At 39.8% G+C, this 17,966-nt stretch overlaps 1 protein-coding gene across 2 annotated transcripts in view; it reads right to left on the bottom strand.

The window, feature by feature from the left end:
- LOC306876835 (diacylglycerol kinase beta-like) overlaps positions 1 to 17,966 on the bottom strand; it is a 130,747-nt gene that overhangs the window by 56,803 nt on the left and 55,978 nt on the right. For both annotated transcript variants that reach the window (XM_079428258.1, XM_079428259.1), the window contains exons 17-19: positions 16,318 to 16,403; positions 14,086 to 14,175; positions 1,791 to 1,951 (exon numbers count right to left, since the gene is read on the bottom strand). In XM_079428258.1, coding sequence (XP_079284384.1) covers positions 1,791 to 1,951; positions 14,086 to 14,175; positions 16,318 to 16,403 — 337 coding nt within the window. The remainder of the gene's footprint in view (positions 1 to 1,790; positions 1,952 to 14,085; positions 14,176 to 16,317; positions 16,404 to 17,966) is intronic.

Consider the following 17,966-nt stretch of genomic DNA (forward strand, 5'->3'; position numbering starts at 1 on the left):
GAACAAACAGCTGTGTTTCTGTATTTGAATTGACACAAATGGTAACTCTTTAGTATAGGGGCAAATTCTCATTATAAACTAGTTGCTTATTAGCATACCTATTATTAACATATTGGCTGTTCATTAGTACTTACAAAGCGCATATTCTTCATGACCATTTTCTACATCCCTAAGCCTACCCAATACCTAAACTTAACAAGCACCTTACTAACTATTAATAAGCAGCAAATTAGGAGTTTATTGAGGCAAAAGTGGTAGCTAATGGTTTGTTAATAGCAAGAATTGGACCTTAAAATAAAGTGACCACACAAACTTTTCACCGTCATGCCTCAATTATTTTAGAGCATATTATTTATCATAAATATGTAAAAAAGTCACAGAAATAAATTACATTTTAAAATACATCAAAATATAAAAGAGTTATAATATTTTATAATACTACAGGTTTTACTGTATTTTTGATCAAATAAATAGTGAGCATAAGAGACTTCTTTCAAAAACATTCAGGTATTGAGGTATGTTAATCATTGCATATGCATTATATATCCTATAGAGCTAGAATGCTAGATTTATTATTTGCACAATCCAACAACAATTTGTCAAGGCTTCTACAACAACAACTCTTATGCGGTCCGTGTCATTGGTTGATGAACACAGAGACAGCGGGACACTAAGCCGAGTTGCATAACAGCCCTGAAGTGGCGCATTCCTCCATGCCACCTTGCGTAAAGCTTGTATGTGCCTCCTACCACTATTCACACCCATTTCAAGCAGGTCAGGTGGCCCGTTTCAGGTCGTGTCACTATTTCTGGCCATTCTAAATGTGGCCTGACTACTTGGCACATTTCAGCGAGATAAAACAGCAGTCATCCAACACACCTGGGATTCGGCTGATTATAATAGAATATTGGACATTTTTCAGAAATGAAAGCAGACTTACTATTTATAGTGACGGGTTCTAAAAACAGGACAGAAATTAATCATTAGCTAAACAAGGGGAGGACGACAGGCTCACGGAGACTCACCTGGCCCCTGTGTGGCCAGACTGTGCCAGAAACAGAAATTTAGCCCGATCTGTAAATAACCTCATTGGCATTCACTCCTGCATCTTTGAATTTTGTTTTCCTCTCATTGTATTCGGAATCTTTTCAGCAACTTCTACGTCAGTGACTTCAGTAATAGAAAGTGACCATCTATCAATCTGGCAAAAACCACTTGAAAAAACCCCATTAAAAAACAACAACACTTATTTATTTGTTATATAATCTGCCTTAAGTTCGTATATAAAAAGAAGTAGAAAAGATTATGTAACTAATTTATGAAAGGCAGATTTTTTTTGGTCAAAAAAAACAAAACACATTGAATCGACATTTAACTCTGATAATAAGTGCTTGATTATAGCAACAACATGGGATATAACATTTGAACAGAAGAGGGTTGCTAGGCAACTGTGTGTGAGAAGGAGAATTCTGTGCAATAATACACCAAGTCACAGGCATGAAACGGTTTCAGACGCAGTAAATCACATCAGCAAAGTTTGAACATGTTGTTGTTCCCCTGACAATTATAATTAATTCTAATGCTACATGAGAAAACAACGTTTAATTAATCCCAAATTACTTTAAAGAGCAGTTTAGCCTCAGGCTTTGGTAAAAGTACACTCTCATAATGGGGGGGGTAAGAGATTTCGTCTGATGAATGAGTGTGGATAGGAGGAGGTATAATATAAGTTCTGATATTTAGTCTCTCTGAACTGTAAGCATTTGTGTAAAAGTGTAGTATGTTCTCACCACTCCAATGGAGAAGTAGTTGTTCACTATGCTGTAGGGCACAGGGTCGCCCTTCTCCTCCTTATCGTCTGGGACAATGTCGATATTCCAGCGGTCAAGCAGCACTTCAGTGCTGTGCTCGATATCCCTGAGGAACTTGACCAGACTTCCTCCTTCATAGCCTGTCAATCACAACACAGACACTGCATGAACCTACATAACATATAAAGACATGAACTGATGTTGTTGCTGTCGCAGCCACACACATGAAGAAAAGCACAAAAGCTTCTTTTTATCTATGAACAAGAGTGTGCAAGTGTCTATGCATAGAAAAGAATAAAACAAGCACAATTCAACTTTTGTTCTACTTGTGACAATGAAAGACTCGCATTATCTCAAATCCAAGGTTAACATGGCTTAATTAAAACTTCAGCACAGCAAGATCAATTGATTAAACTTGCCTAAGTAACACAATGCTGTGACAGTATAAAGCCACCTTTTCTTTGACAAACGACAAGTTTATTCATTTCCAATGGAGAGTACTACAGAAGTTCTGATTATATATGTATACCAAATTTTCAGAAATTTGAGCTTCAGGTGTGCTAAAACAAGACCGTATGCAACCGCCAAACTGGATGTGATGTTTTCTAATCAAAACTATAAGCTTTAAATACTGTTTCTGTTAAATGGGCAGCAAATGTATGAAAATCATTCATTCATTTTATATTGGTGAATAAGAGTAGGGTAATGAATGCATGTGGACCACAACATTCAAATGTTTTTTGTTTTTTTGTATGCATACACTAAAATTCAAAAGTCAGTAAGATTTTAAATGCTTTTTAAAGAAGTTTCTTATGCTCATCTAGGCTGCATCTATTTGGTCAAAAATACAGAAAAAATTGTTGTGAAATATTATTGCAATTTAAAACAACCATTTTCTATTTTAATATACTTTAAAATATACTTTACTCCAGTCTTCAGTGTCACATGATCCTTCAGAAATCATTCTAATGTGCTGATTTATAATCAATGTTGGAAACAGTAGTGCTGCTTGATATTTTTTGGGGCCTTTGATACTTTTTTCAGGATTCTTTGATAAATAAAAAGTTAAAAACAACAGTATTTATAAATATACATTTTGTGTTGTAATATACACTACTATTCAAAAGTTTGGGGTCAGTAAATTTGAACTTTTATATTAGTACTTTTACTCCGCAATGATGTGTTAAATGGATAAAAAGTGATAGTAAAGACAAAGAAAATATTGTTATATTGCTAAATAAATGCTGTTCTTTTTTACTTTTTATTCACCTAAGAATAATAAAAAAAAAGGATCACAGGTTCCAAAAAAAATCAGCATATTAGTATGATTTCTTAAGGATTGTGTGACACTGAAGACTGGATCACAGAAATAAATTATATATATATATATATATTAGTGCTGTCAAAATTAGCGCGTTAACGCTGGTGATTAATTTTTTCAGTTTAACGCGTTAAAAATATTTAACGGCGTTAACACAGGGGCGGGGCTAGTGTTGGCCACCCCACTCACAACTGCTGCCTCTGTCTCTTTTTTCTTGCTAATTTAGTCACAGAACGTCTTTACGAGCATTTCAAATAGGAGATGTTTCAGACGCGTGCTTCAACTTCACTTCAGCGTCGGCGTGAGTCAAAGGAGCGCGGAAACTGTACTGTACTGAACAAAGGCGCTGCCGCACGCTGTAGCCTTTATCATTTCATATCAAAGCGCGAAAGAAACGATGTGCATGCAATGTCGTGGTCAGTTAAGTCATGAAGGTGATTAAAACTGCCTTAAAACCGTGCTTGCGTGAAATATATGAGTCACATTTAAGAACATGTCTCTGAAATGGTTTTCAAAACTGTCCTGCACTTTCTCACTCATCTAACACACTCGTCAGATCATTAATAGAGACTTTAAGACCTGAAGTGGGTCAGAAAATGTAAAGTGAGTTGAGAGAAAACACGATGCGTGTCAGATCCGCCTCGCTCTTAAAGAAAAAGCAGCCAAAATAACCTATTAACCCAGCTGCTGTGATGTCTGTTCATCAAAGAACAAAAAAAAAAAAAAAGGAAATCAATAACTTTATAGCTTTAAGGACTCATCTGTATTTAATTTATAATTTAGTGTTTGATAACTTTATTCAATTTCTGTATATTTCCTACTTGCTGAAGGGCATAGGTAGCTAAATATGACATTGGTTATACTGTGTTTATGAGAAATTTTTAAAGTTCACTTAAATTAGAAGTTATTTTTATTAAAGTCTAATAAATATTAAAATTGATGGCTTTCAATTATACTGTAATGTTGAATGGCAATAGTCAATGGTTAAATATTAGGGAAAAAAATATTATTTTATAGAGACATAAATATTGGTGTCAGTGATACTGGCCTTCATTCATTAAAAAGATGCCATTAATCAAATATTAAAAATATACCGTCTTTATGTTGTTTCTACATTAATTTGAAGATTAAATGTGAAATTATTGCAATATAAAAGTAGATTTAAAAAGTTTAATGTTAGGTGGGATTAATCGCGATTAATTTCAGGAAAAAATTGTGATTAATTAGTTAATTTTTTTAATCGATTGACAGCACTAATATATATATATATATATACACACACACACACACACACACACAAACACACACACAAATATACATACATATATATATTATATTAACAGAAGTAAAGTATATTAAAATAGGAAACCAATATTAGAAATTGCAATAATATTTCACTATATTACTGTTTTTTTGTATTTTTGATCAAATAAATACAGCCTTGATGAGCATAAGAGACTCCATTAAAAAACATAAACAATTTTACTGACCTCAAACTTTTAACGACAGTGTACATTAAAAAAAGATTAATTGAAATTATCTACTGCATTACATGAAGGGGATTAACACCATGACCTGAGAGGATTTTGACAATGCCTGGCAACCCTTCCAAATGACATTAAGGGATCCTTAGAAAGGTTCCCAGAGGTGATCGAACTGCAATTACTTCCTAATTGTAATGGGCAGGAGTCTTATGGGGAGTCTACTTGGTACGTTGCCATCATAAGAAGCTGCATCTCTTAACGATGGCCGTCCTGCTGTGAGTCAGGGGGGATACTGGCTCCCGCCTGGCAACCCAACGAGCGAAATATCACATGTGTGATGACACCCAGGTGCTCACTCTGCCTTTCTGAACCAAACACGCAGACACTTCCAGTCGAACGTTACATGAACGGACGCTCACATGGCACCTCTGCACTGACTACAGGTGCTGCACGTGTTTCAAAGACAATCAACTCACATGGAGAGAAAAAAAACAGCCTAACATCCAAATGAAATTAAGAATACATTTATGCAAAACCTTACCCTTTTGCACAAACCACACACATGCTCACACAGGAAACACTAATACAAGGCCAATTAATTCAGCAGCCTGTACAAGGCTGTCTTACAAGCAGATGCAGGCTCACTGATGCATATCATTCCATCATAACTACTGAATAAACCCACATATCTAATCAAAAACAAGCATATGTAATCACACAGGAATGAAACAGTGCAGGTCTCTTGTTGCCAAATGATTGGCAAGTCTATATATACTCAAAGAATAGTTTATCACGTTAAAAATTATTCAAACACCACCGGAAACCGGAAATGCTGTAGGTGACGTCAGACGCTGGAGACTTGGCAGAAAAACTGAATGAACAGCGAGGACAACGAGGAAAATTTGGAAACTCTTCAGGAATACATCGACTGGTGCTTCGACGTTATAGTCATGAAGAAAAACCAAAATGCATGTTCCCCAGCCAAAAGCGAGACGCCGTCTTCCAAAAGAAGTCGCCCGACAGACTCGCCTGAAACAACATCGCCGACAGGTAAAAGCTTTACCGACATCCTGGATTCAATCGACAAGCGGTTATCCAGCTTCGACGCGAGGTTGTCCCTGGTCGAGATCCTGCACCGTGAATTCAAATCCCTGAGGGAATCACTGGAATTCAGCCAGCAGCAGGTGGAAACACTTGCTGCTGAAAACGCATCACTACGGGACTCGGTCAAGTCTCTAACTGAGAATGTGACCCGTATAAGTGAAGAAAATAAAAAAATAAAAGAGACTATTATCGATCTCCAGGCCCGTAGCATGAGAGATAACCTGGTGTTTTCGGGCATCTCGGAATCTGCCGAAGAGGACGTAGAAACTACGGTTAAAACCTTTATCAAGACATACCTGAAACTTCCGGAAGACACCGTGGAAAACATCTGCTTCGAAAGAGTCCATCGGATGGGAGCGAAGAAACCTGGAGCCCCGAGGCCGCGTCCTATTGTGGCCAAATTTGGATACTTCAAGCAGAAAGAGCAGGTGAAGAGTCGCGGCAGGGAGCTGAAAGGAACCGACTTCAGCGTAAACGACCAGTTCCCCAAAGAAATCCTGGAGCGACGCAAAATTCTGTTCCCAATCCGACGCAGTCTTATCCAAAAGGGCTCCCGAGCTGTCATCGCCGTGGACCGGCTCTACGTGGACGGGCAGCTTTACCGTAACCTCAGTACCACTCCGTGGTTATATTAACACCACTCCAGATAAGAATCCGTTATATTTTTCTTTTTTTTTCTTTCCTCTTTCCTCGCTTGTTCTTCCATTTACCTCTAACTATTTATGTCAATTCGCTAATTTAATATGATATCATAACAAACACGATACCGTCAGTCTCCGCAGCGTTTAAATGTTGTTGCAATGTTTTTGTTTCTTTCAAGTTTTTACTTGCATCCCTCTCTGCTTGCTTCTTTGTATATCTTTCTTACTTCTAACTCCTTTCACTGCACCGATCACCTGCTTTACTACACATACACACACACAACACCCTATATCACACATCTGCACGGCACGACCATGTACATATACATTCAGCGTCAACGCAACCACTCCGACCTTACAGCGCACACAGACATGAAGGACATACTCGCATACAAGCGCGTACGCCCGCTCATATCTTATTCATTTGAGCATCACACGCAGCGAACAGCATTAGCTACACACACACATCTATGGGCGCACTGAGGTTTGTCACATGGAATGTGAATGGAGCTGGCTCCAGAGAAAAGAGGTTAAAAATATTTAACCAGCTTAAAAAACTACAGGCAGACGTTGTTTTATTACAAGAGACTCATAGATCTGCCACAGCTACAGATCAACTTAAAACAACTGAGTTTCCTAATGTGTTCTCAGCCTGCTATAACTCTAGGCAAAGGGGGGTAGCAATTTTAATACATAAAAATGTTAATTTCACAGTACTCAACACAGTTATAGATCCAGAAGGTAGATTTCTAATCATTAAATTATCTATATTTGACAAAAAGTTATGTATTGTTAGTATATATGGTCCAAATGTTGATGACCCCTCTTTTTTTCACGGTTTTTTTACCGCACTCTCTGAACACCTAGATTGCGCATTTGTTCTTGGGGGAGACCTCAACTTTGGACTAAATAAAGAAATAGACAGGCTGAGTACAGCTGGAACTCAGCGCAATTGGGAATCCACAAATATAGTTAAACAGTACATGAGCGACTATGGACTTTGCGATGCATGGCGTTCTTTTCACCCCAACCGTAGGGAATATACTTTCTTCTCACATGTCCATCACTCTTACTCTCGTCTGGATTATTTCCTAGTCAGCAGCTCTCTGCTGAGTGACATTTCAGACACAGAGATAAACCCTATAGCTGTCAGCGATCATGCTGCTGTTTCTTTAACTCTAGTAAATAAGAAGGCCACTCCACCAAGTAATAACTGGAGATTCAATACATCATTGCTTAAAGACGATGATTTTATTAAATATTTTAAAGAAGAGTGGGCTTTATATTTAGACTATAATGACCTGCCTGGAACATCAGCATCTGTTCTCTGGGAAGCAGGCAAAGCTGTGATGAGAGGTAGAATAATCTCATTCTCATCGCATAAAAAGAAAAGAGAAAATAAATATATTCAGGAATTAGAAGAAACTATAAAAACTTTAGAAGAAGCCTACGTATCCTCCCAGGAACAGGAAATGCTGAAAAAAATACGTAAAGCAAAACTAGAATTAAATGAAATTATTAATAAAAAAACCCAATTCTTAGCACAAAGACTTCGCTGGCAAGAATTTGAATATGGTAACAAATCAGGTCAATTCCTAGCGAACCAGTTAAAAATAAATAAAGAAAAAACAACTATATGTGCTGTTAAAGATTTAACTGGGGATACAGTATATGACCCTGAAAGAATAAACAACACTTTCAGGGACTTTTACAAATCTTTATATTCTCCACAGATAAACCCATCTAAAGACGAAATTGACCAATTTCTTGACAATATAACTCTTCCGAAATTATCAGAAAATCAAGCGATGACATTGGATTCTCCACTGACATCAGATGAACTTCAGGAAGCCTTGAACAGTATGCCCAATAAAAAGGCTCCAGGTCCAGATGGCTTTCCAGCAGAATTCTATAAAGAATTCTGGGTAATTCTGTCACCAACATTCTACAGAATGTTGCAGGAAACCAAGGAAAATGGTAGACTTCCACCAAATATGAATTCTGCCAACATTAGTCTCTTGCTAAAACCAGGCAAAGACCCTGTATTGCCTACCAGCTATCGTCCAATATCCCTTATTAATGTGGACACTAAAATAATCTGCAAAGCTATCTCAAAAAGAATAGAGAAGATAACCCCTCTCATAATTCATTCCGACCAAACTGGTTTCATAAAAGGGAGGCACTCCTCAACAAATACACATAGGTTACTTAACTTGATAGACTATTCATGCAATAGAAACCTTCAAATTACAATATTGTCTCTAGATGCAGAAAAAGCTTTTGATAGGGTTAACTGGAATTTTCTATTTGCAACTTTACACAAATTTGGTTTTGGAAACTCTTTCATAAACTGGTTAAAAATATTATATAACTCTCCAACAGCATGTGTCAGGACAAATGGCCAAACATCCTCTAGCTTCTATCTTAAGAGGGGCACCAGGCAGGGATGCCCCCTCTCCCCCTCACTGTTTGCAGTTTTTATTGAACCACTAGCAGCAGCAATTAGACAGGCTACAGTGATTAAAGGCATTAAATGCAAGAATGTAGAACATAAAGTTAGTCTTTACGCAGATGATGTGTTACTTTTTCTTCAGCATTCACAAACCACTTTCTCTGAGGTAATTACATTAATAAACTCTTTCTCAAGAGTCTCAGATTATTCAATAAACTGGTTAAAATCAACAGTTCTTCCAATTAATTGCTCCTTCCAGAATTCCTCCACTCCACTGCAATCTGGAAATATTAAATATTTAGGTATTAATGTTTCTCCTAGGCTGACAGATTTGATTAAATTAAACCACATCCCACTTTTAAAGACGGTAGAAGATGATCTAACCAGATGGAAGTCTCTACCCATATCACTCATGGGAAGAGTCGCCTCAATAAAAATGATGGTTTTGCCAAGAATTAATTATTTATTTGCAATGATCCCGAGCAAACCATCACCTGACTGGTTTAGATCTCTGGACTCCTCCATCTCTAAATTCCTTTGGAAAGGTAAACCCCCGCGTATTAGCTTAAAAACGCTACAAAAGACCAAGGATAAAGGAGGACTAGATCTACCTAACTTTCACCACTATTTCTTAGCCAACAGGCTTCAACACATTTCAGGGTGGTTAAAACACACCCTCTTAGATGAGCCTTGGCTAGATGTAGAACAGGCATTATGCAATAATATAGAGATTTCGGATCTGCCATTCATTAGCTTGATCATCAAACGACACGTATGCTTCAAAAGCATCAGTATCAGCTCTTCTCTGACAGCATGGTGGGAGTTTCTAAAAATGACTGAGTCTTCACTAATCCCATGCAAACGTACCCCCATCTGGAACAATCCTGACATATTACTAAACAATAATATGATGAACCTCACAGATTGGAGTTGTAAAGGTATTAAATACCTGGAACATATATTAGAAGGGACAGACTTTATTCCCTTTGACAAATTAGTTAAACAATATGGGATTAACAAAAACAGATTTTTAGAATATCAACAAATTAAATCTATTGTAAAAGGGAAATTTAAATCTAATCATATCAAATTACAAATACCACCAAGTGTGGCAGATTTTCTTAATCTCAAAACCCCCAAATTAATGTCTAAAATATACAGGACACTTTCCAAAATAGATGAATCAGTATCACTTCCTATTGCAAAATGGGAGGCAGATCTAGCAGTAAACTGGGACCATAATTTCTGGTCTCAGATATGTTTAAAAACCTTTGAACTGATTAGAAATCCTGGTTTACAATTAATACAATACAAAATCCTGCATAGAGTGCACTACACAGGTCATCGGATGTTCAGGATGGGTCTTACAGCTTCTAACAACTGCTCACACTGTCAAGGCAATACACCTGACAATTACATCCACGCTCTATGGTTCTGTCCACCTGTTCAGAGGTACTGGTACAGGATTTGTGAAGATTTATCAAAGTGTCTTAAATGCTCTATTCCAGCCTCTCCTTCAGTCTGCTTGTTGGGCGACCTAGATGGTGTCACTACAGAAGGTAACACAATCCACATGGCTTTCACTGCCCTATGCATTGCTAAGAAGACTGTCCTCATGAACTGGAAAAATAAAAATAATCTTAATATCAACCAATATAGAAATCATTTGTGGGATTATATTAGTCTTGACACAGCTTCTGCTGCCACATTAGATCAATCTCTCTGGACTCCTTTGATCAGCTCCATCACCTAGTGTGAGTGGGGGTCCTGATTCTGTCCGGCTGTGGTTTTTGCGGTTGGGGTGGCCATATGGGCTTGGGGCATCTGGGAGTTCCCTGGGGGTGGGTTTCTTGGGTGGTTCGGCGCTGGGGCTGCGATCTTGGCCTGGATGGGGTATTGGTGACTCTTGGGTGCTGTTTTTCTGGCGGCTGCATGCGGCGCTACTGGGGATGCCTGTGCCGGCGGACGTAGGTTGCCGGCCTGGCGGCTGCACTATTCCGGGGTTGGTCCGGGGGGGGCTTGGGGTTCTGGGGGCGCTCTGCCTCCCGGTTGGGGTTACGGCTGGGCCTGGGGGGCTTGGGTCCTGGTTGGTGTGCCGCCGGGAGCATGGGTTGGTGCATGCGCTTGGGCCCGGCCCTGGTGTGGGGGTCTTCGATGCATCGGTGCCTCCGCGGGGGGGATCCAATAGAGGCAGGGAAAACGGGCCTAACCTGGGTGTCTTATTGTCTTATGTAGTCTGGGAGTTGAATGAGTGATGGGGTGGGGTAGTTTTTCCTCTGCTGTGGGGTCTGGTGGGCTGCCCCGGGCTGCCATGGGCCCTGGTCTGGATGGGCCTGGGCCCCCCGCCCTGGGCAGATTTGGGGTAACGGGGGTGCCTATGGGGGTCAGCGGGGGAGCTGGCTCCGAAGGGGGGGGTATTTTGCCCCCTCTGATGCTTTCCTCCCCATCCCTAAGGCTTCACTTCTCCCGCCCCATCACACCAACACATAGGTAGGGTTTTGAGGTGCGGGTGTGTCGCTGGGATGCGGGGGAGGTGGTACTCCTCTGTCTCCTCGTGGCCACCTGCATCTCAATCACACATTACAGCTTAGACATTCTCATTACTTACTGTCACATGACACATACATATAGGGCCTTGGGGGTGGGCACACTGAATGGCATCCGGAGGGCGGTCTGTTCATTCAGCCTTCCCTCTGGTGCCAGTGCCCACTTCTCAATTTTAAGTTGCACATAGACATTGAGGGCTCTAGGGAGGGGACGAGCTGACACAAGCTTGTGGAGGGTGCCCCTCCCCTGTTTTAAAGCACCCCTGTTTTAAAGCACCTTAGAACAACACACACCAACACTACATTTGAGCGGGTGAGGTGAAGCATGGGGTCTCTTTTTTTTTTTCTTTTTTTTTTTATCTCACACCCCTGTTCTCTGTTCTCTGTCCGGGGCCGGGGGCTGCGAGGATGAGCTGGCCGCCCGGTCGGGGTCTGGGCTGGTGGTCTTATCTGCTGCTGCGGGGACCGGGGTGGTCTTCCTGTCCCCACGCCAGAGCGAAGGGGGTTCAGCTCCGGGATCGGGCGCTGATTACCCCTCTGGGGGTGGTGGTGCCTGGATCTAGGAGTATAGAGTGCATATAGGGAGTGTGAGTGTGGGTACCATGTCAATTTTTGTGTGTCTACATGTGGGGCGAGGGTGAGAATATTCGTTGCGTGCTTGAGGGTGGGAACGTATGCTTGTGTATATGTGTGCTTGTTCGTCTACGTCTATGTGTCAGGTCGGGCCTTAGACTCCACCTCACTCATCATCTCAGTCGACCCCCACCCCACCACCATGCCCTGCCGGTGGAGGATGCCGCCGGTGCATTGGTGGTTTCTCGCGCCGGGGTAGGATGCTCGGGTGAGCGCTGGCCCACTCTCGGCGGTCGCTTGGCGGGGCCTGGCCCTACTGGCCTTGCTGGGCCCCGGTTGGGGGGTGGGGGGCCCTTGGATCTCCGGGCCCAGGGCTCGGTCTGCCCTGGTGTGGTCGGCTGCCGGCGGAGCCTGCGGGCTTGCCGCCACGGCACCCTGGGGTGTCTACACTGTGGCTGTCGGATGTCCCACCTTCGGGCTCTCCTCTGCCCTTTTCTGGGTGGGGGCCGCAGTTGTCCCTGCGGTGGTTCCCCTGGGGGCCCCGTGACCTGGGGGGCCTCCGGATGTTTGGGGCCTGGGTCTCTTCCATGCCTGCTTCATGCCTTGCGGGATGGGGCTGTTGTTCCCCACACACACACTATTAAACATTTACATGGAGGAACCTTATGAACACAAGCGCGCTCACACACACAGGTGTACACTCAAGCATTCACATTGGTGTAAAAACGGGTGCTCACAGACACACATTGTTCTGATCTGCTGTTGCTTCAAAACTTACTTTGTAATATTAGTTATGCGTGTTGCTCAATAACATTTAACATTTAGAATTTATTGTGATTCATACAGATGTTGGTTGTTGCTGCAGTTTCTCTGATGTTGTGTCTTCTGTTGTGTCTTCTGTTGTTTTCTCTTTTTGTCAGCAGGTATCGAAGCAAATTGTCTGTTTTTTTTTTTTTTTTTTGTCTTGTTTTTTCCTCTCTCTCTCTCCCCCTTCTCTGTTGACTTTATCCACAATTTTTTTTTTTTTTTTTTTTTTTTTTTTATTATTATTATTATTTTTATTATTATCATTATAATTATAATTATTATTTTTTTTTTATTATTATTATTATTATTATAATTTTTTTTTTTTTTTTATTTATTTTTTTTTCTCTCTCTTGTTTCCTCTGTCCCCTGGTCTTGTCGGTCATAGTATGGTTAAATAAAAGGGTATATAAAATTTAATTAATTAATAAAAAATAAATAATATAAAAAAAAAAAAAAAAGGCTGTGAATGATGATAGCATAACTACACATACGTACTGTCATGTGTTATCTGTGTTACTGACAGGCCAAAAAAAAAAAAAAAAAAAAAAAAAAAAAAAAAAAAAAAAAAAAAATTATTCAAACTGAATTCATTTTTACACCACCTTTTAACATTGTTGTTATTAACTAAAACTACTGATTTTTTTTTTTGCTAATATAGCTAAAATAAAATGAAATATACATAATTATGTAAATACAGTTGAAAAACTTCAGAAAAGTTGCCTTGGTGTCTAACTAAGATAAAGAAGTTTAATGGGATAGTTCACCCAAAAATGAAAACTTTATCGCCATTTACTCAATCTCAAGTTGTTCCTAAACTGTAAGAGTTTCTTTACTCTGTTGAACACTAAAAAAGAATGCTGGTTGCTGGTATAGAAGTCCAACTGGTCCAGTACATTATTCAAAAGTTCTCCTTTTGTGCTGAAGACATCACATAATGAGAGAATTTTCCTTTTTTGGGTGAACTATCCCTTTAGGTTTTTACTGGTTTAACTGGGCAAGTGTTGTCATGGTCATCTGTGTGATGAAGATTACAGAATCAAATTCCAGAATTCAAGTGTGGTCTCAACAAATCCTGCTCTTTTATTCTGGTGCATTCAGCTAACTATGATCAAGTTTGGTTATTACAGTCTAACCTTCTGTTGGGGGGTGTGAGCGGAAATGTTTAAAAGAAAGCAGTCTCAAAATCCTTTTGAAGGGTTTATATGGGATTGCGTTCAGATTCAAAGAATTCAAAGGCTAATCTCAACTCGAGTGGTTCCATGAAGGAAAGCCCTTTAAGTTTAATTTCAAAGGCCTTTAGTGATTTCCTCCAACTGCTGGTGGACAGTCTCTTATTTATTCCTCACCTCCACCCCAGCGCAGACAGCGAGCGAGGTCATTCCCGGTACCCAGCGGCAGGATTGCAACAGGTGGATGCCGAGCAAAACTGGCCTTATCTGTTGAGAAACAAAGAGAGCTGTTAAAGTTGCTGTGTGTCATTTTCATGTTAAAACACTCTATTATTCCAGTTTAATGTGCAGAGCTCCTTGAAAAGTGTAAACAATGGGGCTCTGTGGTGCTCAAAAACATTGCACAGCGGCCTGATATAGCAACACTGGCTCAACATTTCACTGTACATTTGGGGTTGAACTATTTGTTAGGCTTAATGATGGAAGATGGGGGAGTGTTAGAAAACATTTTCAGTTTTATTTGGTGCCATTCAGGGCTAAAAAAGGATGTCAGCAGTGCTGTAGGGGGGTCATTCTCCTTTTAATATTTCTTTTTTAATTTCATTTTTGTGAAAAAAAAGAAGTAATTATACATTATACCATTATACCTCAAAAAGCTAAATTTGTTTCAAAATATTTTCAACCCACATTAAAATGTATTACTGCAAGTAAAAATAAATGTAAAGCACAGCATAACTTGGACATAAATTATGATTATATTCCATGGATTCGCAAAAGTTTGAGGTTGAGGATTATTGAATGTTTTTGAAAGAAATCAGTTGTACTGCTTTCAGGATTCTTTGATGAATAGAAAATGAAAAAGAACAGCATTTATTGGAAACAGATATATTTTTTAAAATTACTTTTGATCAATTTAATGCATGTTGCTGATCATAAGTAGTAATTTCTTACGGAACTACATATTACACTGTTTTTTAAACTTCCTTGGCCTGGTTGAAGACCCTGGGCCGGTTGCATAAAATGCTTAGACTAATCTTAAAAAGGTAGTCGTCTAATTTTTTTCTTTAAGACTGGTCATAACTTTTTAAAGTCAGTTATAAAAAAGGAGAATGGTCTAATTTGAAACCAGAAATTACGTCTGATTACCTCTTGGCTAACTAATAGTTGGTCAAACTAGTTCTTAAGGCACAGTCTTAACATAGTGGCTATGTTTATGCAACTGGCCCCTGATCTTACTTCACCTTTTAAAGGCACTGAAGTTAGGCATACGGCATTGGCTAGTGCTTCATGCATAAATATGTATCATTCCTCACAATAATTCACAATAAATTTGTTTGTTTCTCTTGTTCTGAGACAAACAACAGTGTGTGCTATCTGCCGAAGGGAAGCAACATGATGAACTGTAGCTTTCTGTCCTCACGCTGATGGTCCCTGTGTGGCTCATTGCTATGTGCACAGGGACTGCGGGGACGTTGTTTTCGGTGCTGGTCCGTATGGTGTGATGTACTGTCTAACCGCAGGGGCTCTCTGAGTAATCGTCAGCAGCAGACATTTTCTAATACCAGTCAAACTCGTGTGGGTGAACAACAAGCAAGGACTGATCGCAGAGCGGCTCTCATTCAAAAGCTGTTTCTAAATCATCATTTTAGGACAAACTCCCACATACGTCCCTGTCCTCCTCAATTTGCCAGGCGAAAGAGTCTCTAAAGGGATAAAGAGCACATCGCTTCTGATCTAAGTTCAGGTTTCAGTACCATCAGCCAATTGCAATTTCAAGCCAAAGGTTTGGAGACCAAACTAATTCTAAATCAGCACTTAGCGGTGATATGTACCACCGCCCACATAGGTTCCTCTCCAGCGCTCGTCCATTAACATCAATACGGCTGTCAGGAGGGGGAAAGACAGGCCTTATATCTCCACTGTTATCCTGCATCCTGCAACAATGATTTGTGAACAATCTTTCTGATGGTTAAACATAATGATAATATGTGCCTTAAATAAGAGCCAGTACCGCATGGAAGGATATCCTAATGTTTGAATCTTTGTCAATTGGAATTGGTTGACATGCTTTATTGATCTCCTGGGAGATGCAAAATAGCAGGAAATATATAAAGTGCAATCAAACTAAACGGTCAGTATAAGACCTGGATCTCAAATAAAGGCGTTTTCTTTGGTCACATCATTACAAAGTAATCATGAAAGATGAAAGTGATATTTAGCAAACCAGAAATCGTTTTATTTTCTGTACAGTGCAGCTGAAATGCTGCCATGTAAGAAATCCCAATGCGAGTTTGTGATACTTATACATGTACCATATAAACTTCTACATTAGGCTGATGGCCTATTAAGTTCATGTAACAATGTTAATTATTACAGCTCTGGAAAGCACTGATGCTGATCTGTACTCACCAATGCAGTCCAAAATCCACCCCACTGATCCATCGCCTCCACAGGCCAGCACGCGGAAATTGGGCACGTCTCGAAAAAAGTTGAGCCTGGGAGATATAAAAACAATGAGATGGTGCCTTTCATGTATTTGCATGAAAGCTTTCCTTGGTCCTATAATTAAAGTGATCCTGTGGAGTGACAACACTGCAGTAAAGCAAACCTACCCAACAATCTTACAGCAGTCACACTATTCCCCAGTGCAATTTACAGTTTACTACTCAGTGCTGTATGTTTGATCTGAAGGATGTTACAGAAGATTTGTGTTGTTTTTATTCAGTGTCATGGGAGAAAAACTCTGGAAGTCAAACCCATTGAGCCGCCAAAACATCTAAACTGAAGCCGTTTTGGAACATAGTTTCTACACTTTTGATTGTTAAAGTTTGAGTCCCAAAACTTTGTTCACTTTTTATTTGTTTGTGAACTGGCCTCGAGCTGTGAGACAAGCACTCAATGAATAAAACTTTTTGTCTCAGCCAAGACAAAAAAAAGAAAAAAAAAAGATATTAATTTAAATGGGAATCACAGAAGCAGAAACGGCTAACTGCCAAAAATAATATATATATATATATAAATATAAATAAAAGGACAGAGGATAGGAAGGCTTCTTCAGCAGGGCAGAGGCTGAAGAAGATATCACTCTCTGCTGGTCAGGAGCATGTACTGCAGCATGAAAATATCCTGCGTATACAGACACATGTGGGATCTGCCATAGCACTGAGCATCACACACAAGCAAAGCAGTCACACAAGTGTGTGAAAAATTTATACTGTGTAACTTCTTTTGATAGGCTCTGACACTGCAGCATGTTTTATGTATGCAGGACAAGAGCAAAAGCAGCGAGTAAATGTGCCATTACCTTTACCATGAAAACACTGTCTGTTCAAGCAGTTCAAGTTTTTCATACCTTCTCAGGTTTATTGCTGTAGTGCTATGGAAATTCTCAAACTATGGTCAACAACAACAACAACATCCTTGACATGGATGTCCACTGAAGCTCAATAGCTGAGTAACACAAATGGAACAGGGCTGTGTGGTTCTGGACAGGCTTGAGCTGGAACCGTGTTTCAGTCTGACTAAATGAGCTCTGTTCCAGATAAATTTGTAATGTACCAGTGCCAGTCTGTTTGAAATAGCAACGTAGGCTGCTGTTGTAGAGATGCAGTTTGCGTAAACAATTTGTTCTCCAATGACATGGGCAACGGAGAACAGATACTTAAGCAATCTGTGTGTTTTGCCATATAAAGCTGTAACAGTCGTCACGGCCGGCTCAGAGCCGCGACAAACAAGGGAGGCAACGAGAACGCAATATGAATCAACCAATGTTTATTTACATAAATAAAGATTACAAATCATAATAAAACTAAAACTAAATTAACGCAAGTTAATAATCACAATCCAACATAACCAACAGGCCTGTAGAACATAAGTCCCAAACTAAACTAATGCATAAAGCCAACAAATAATCACAACAGAACAACCCAACATAACAAAAAACCAAAGAGGGTCACAGAGAGCGGCTGGACAGAGGTCCAAAAAACTCTTTTAAAACTTTTTTGCAGGTGTTTCCCATGATAATTACCCCCAAAGTCCCGCCCCACAGCCGGCTAAAG

The sequence above is a fragment of the Barbus barbus genome (assembly GCF_936440315.1).
Source record: "Barbus barbus genome assembly, chromosome: 11".
Lineage (NCBI taxonomy): Eukaryota > Metazoa > Chordata > Actinopteri > Cypriniformes > Cyprinidae > Barbus > Barbus barbus.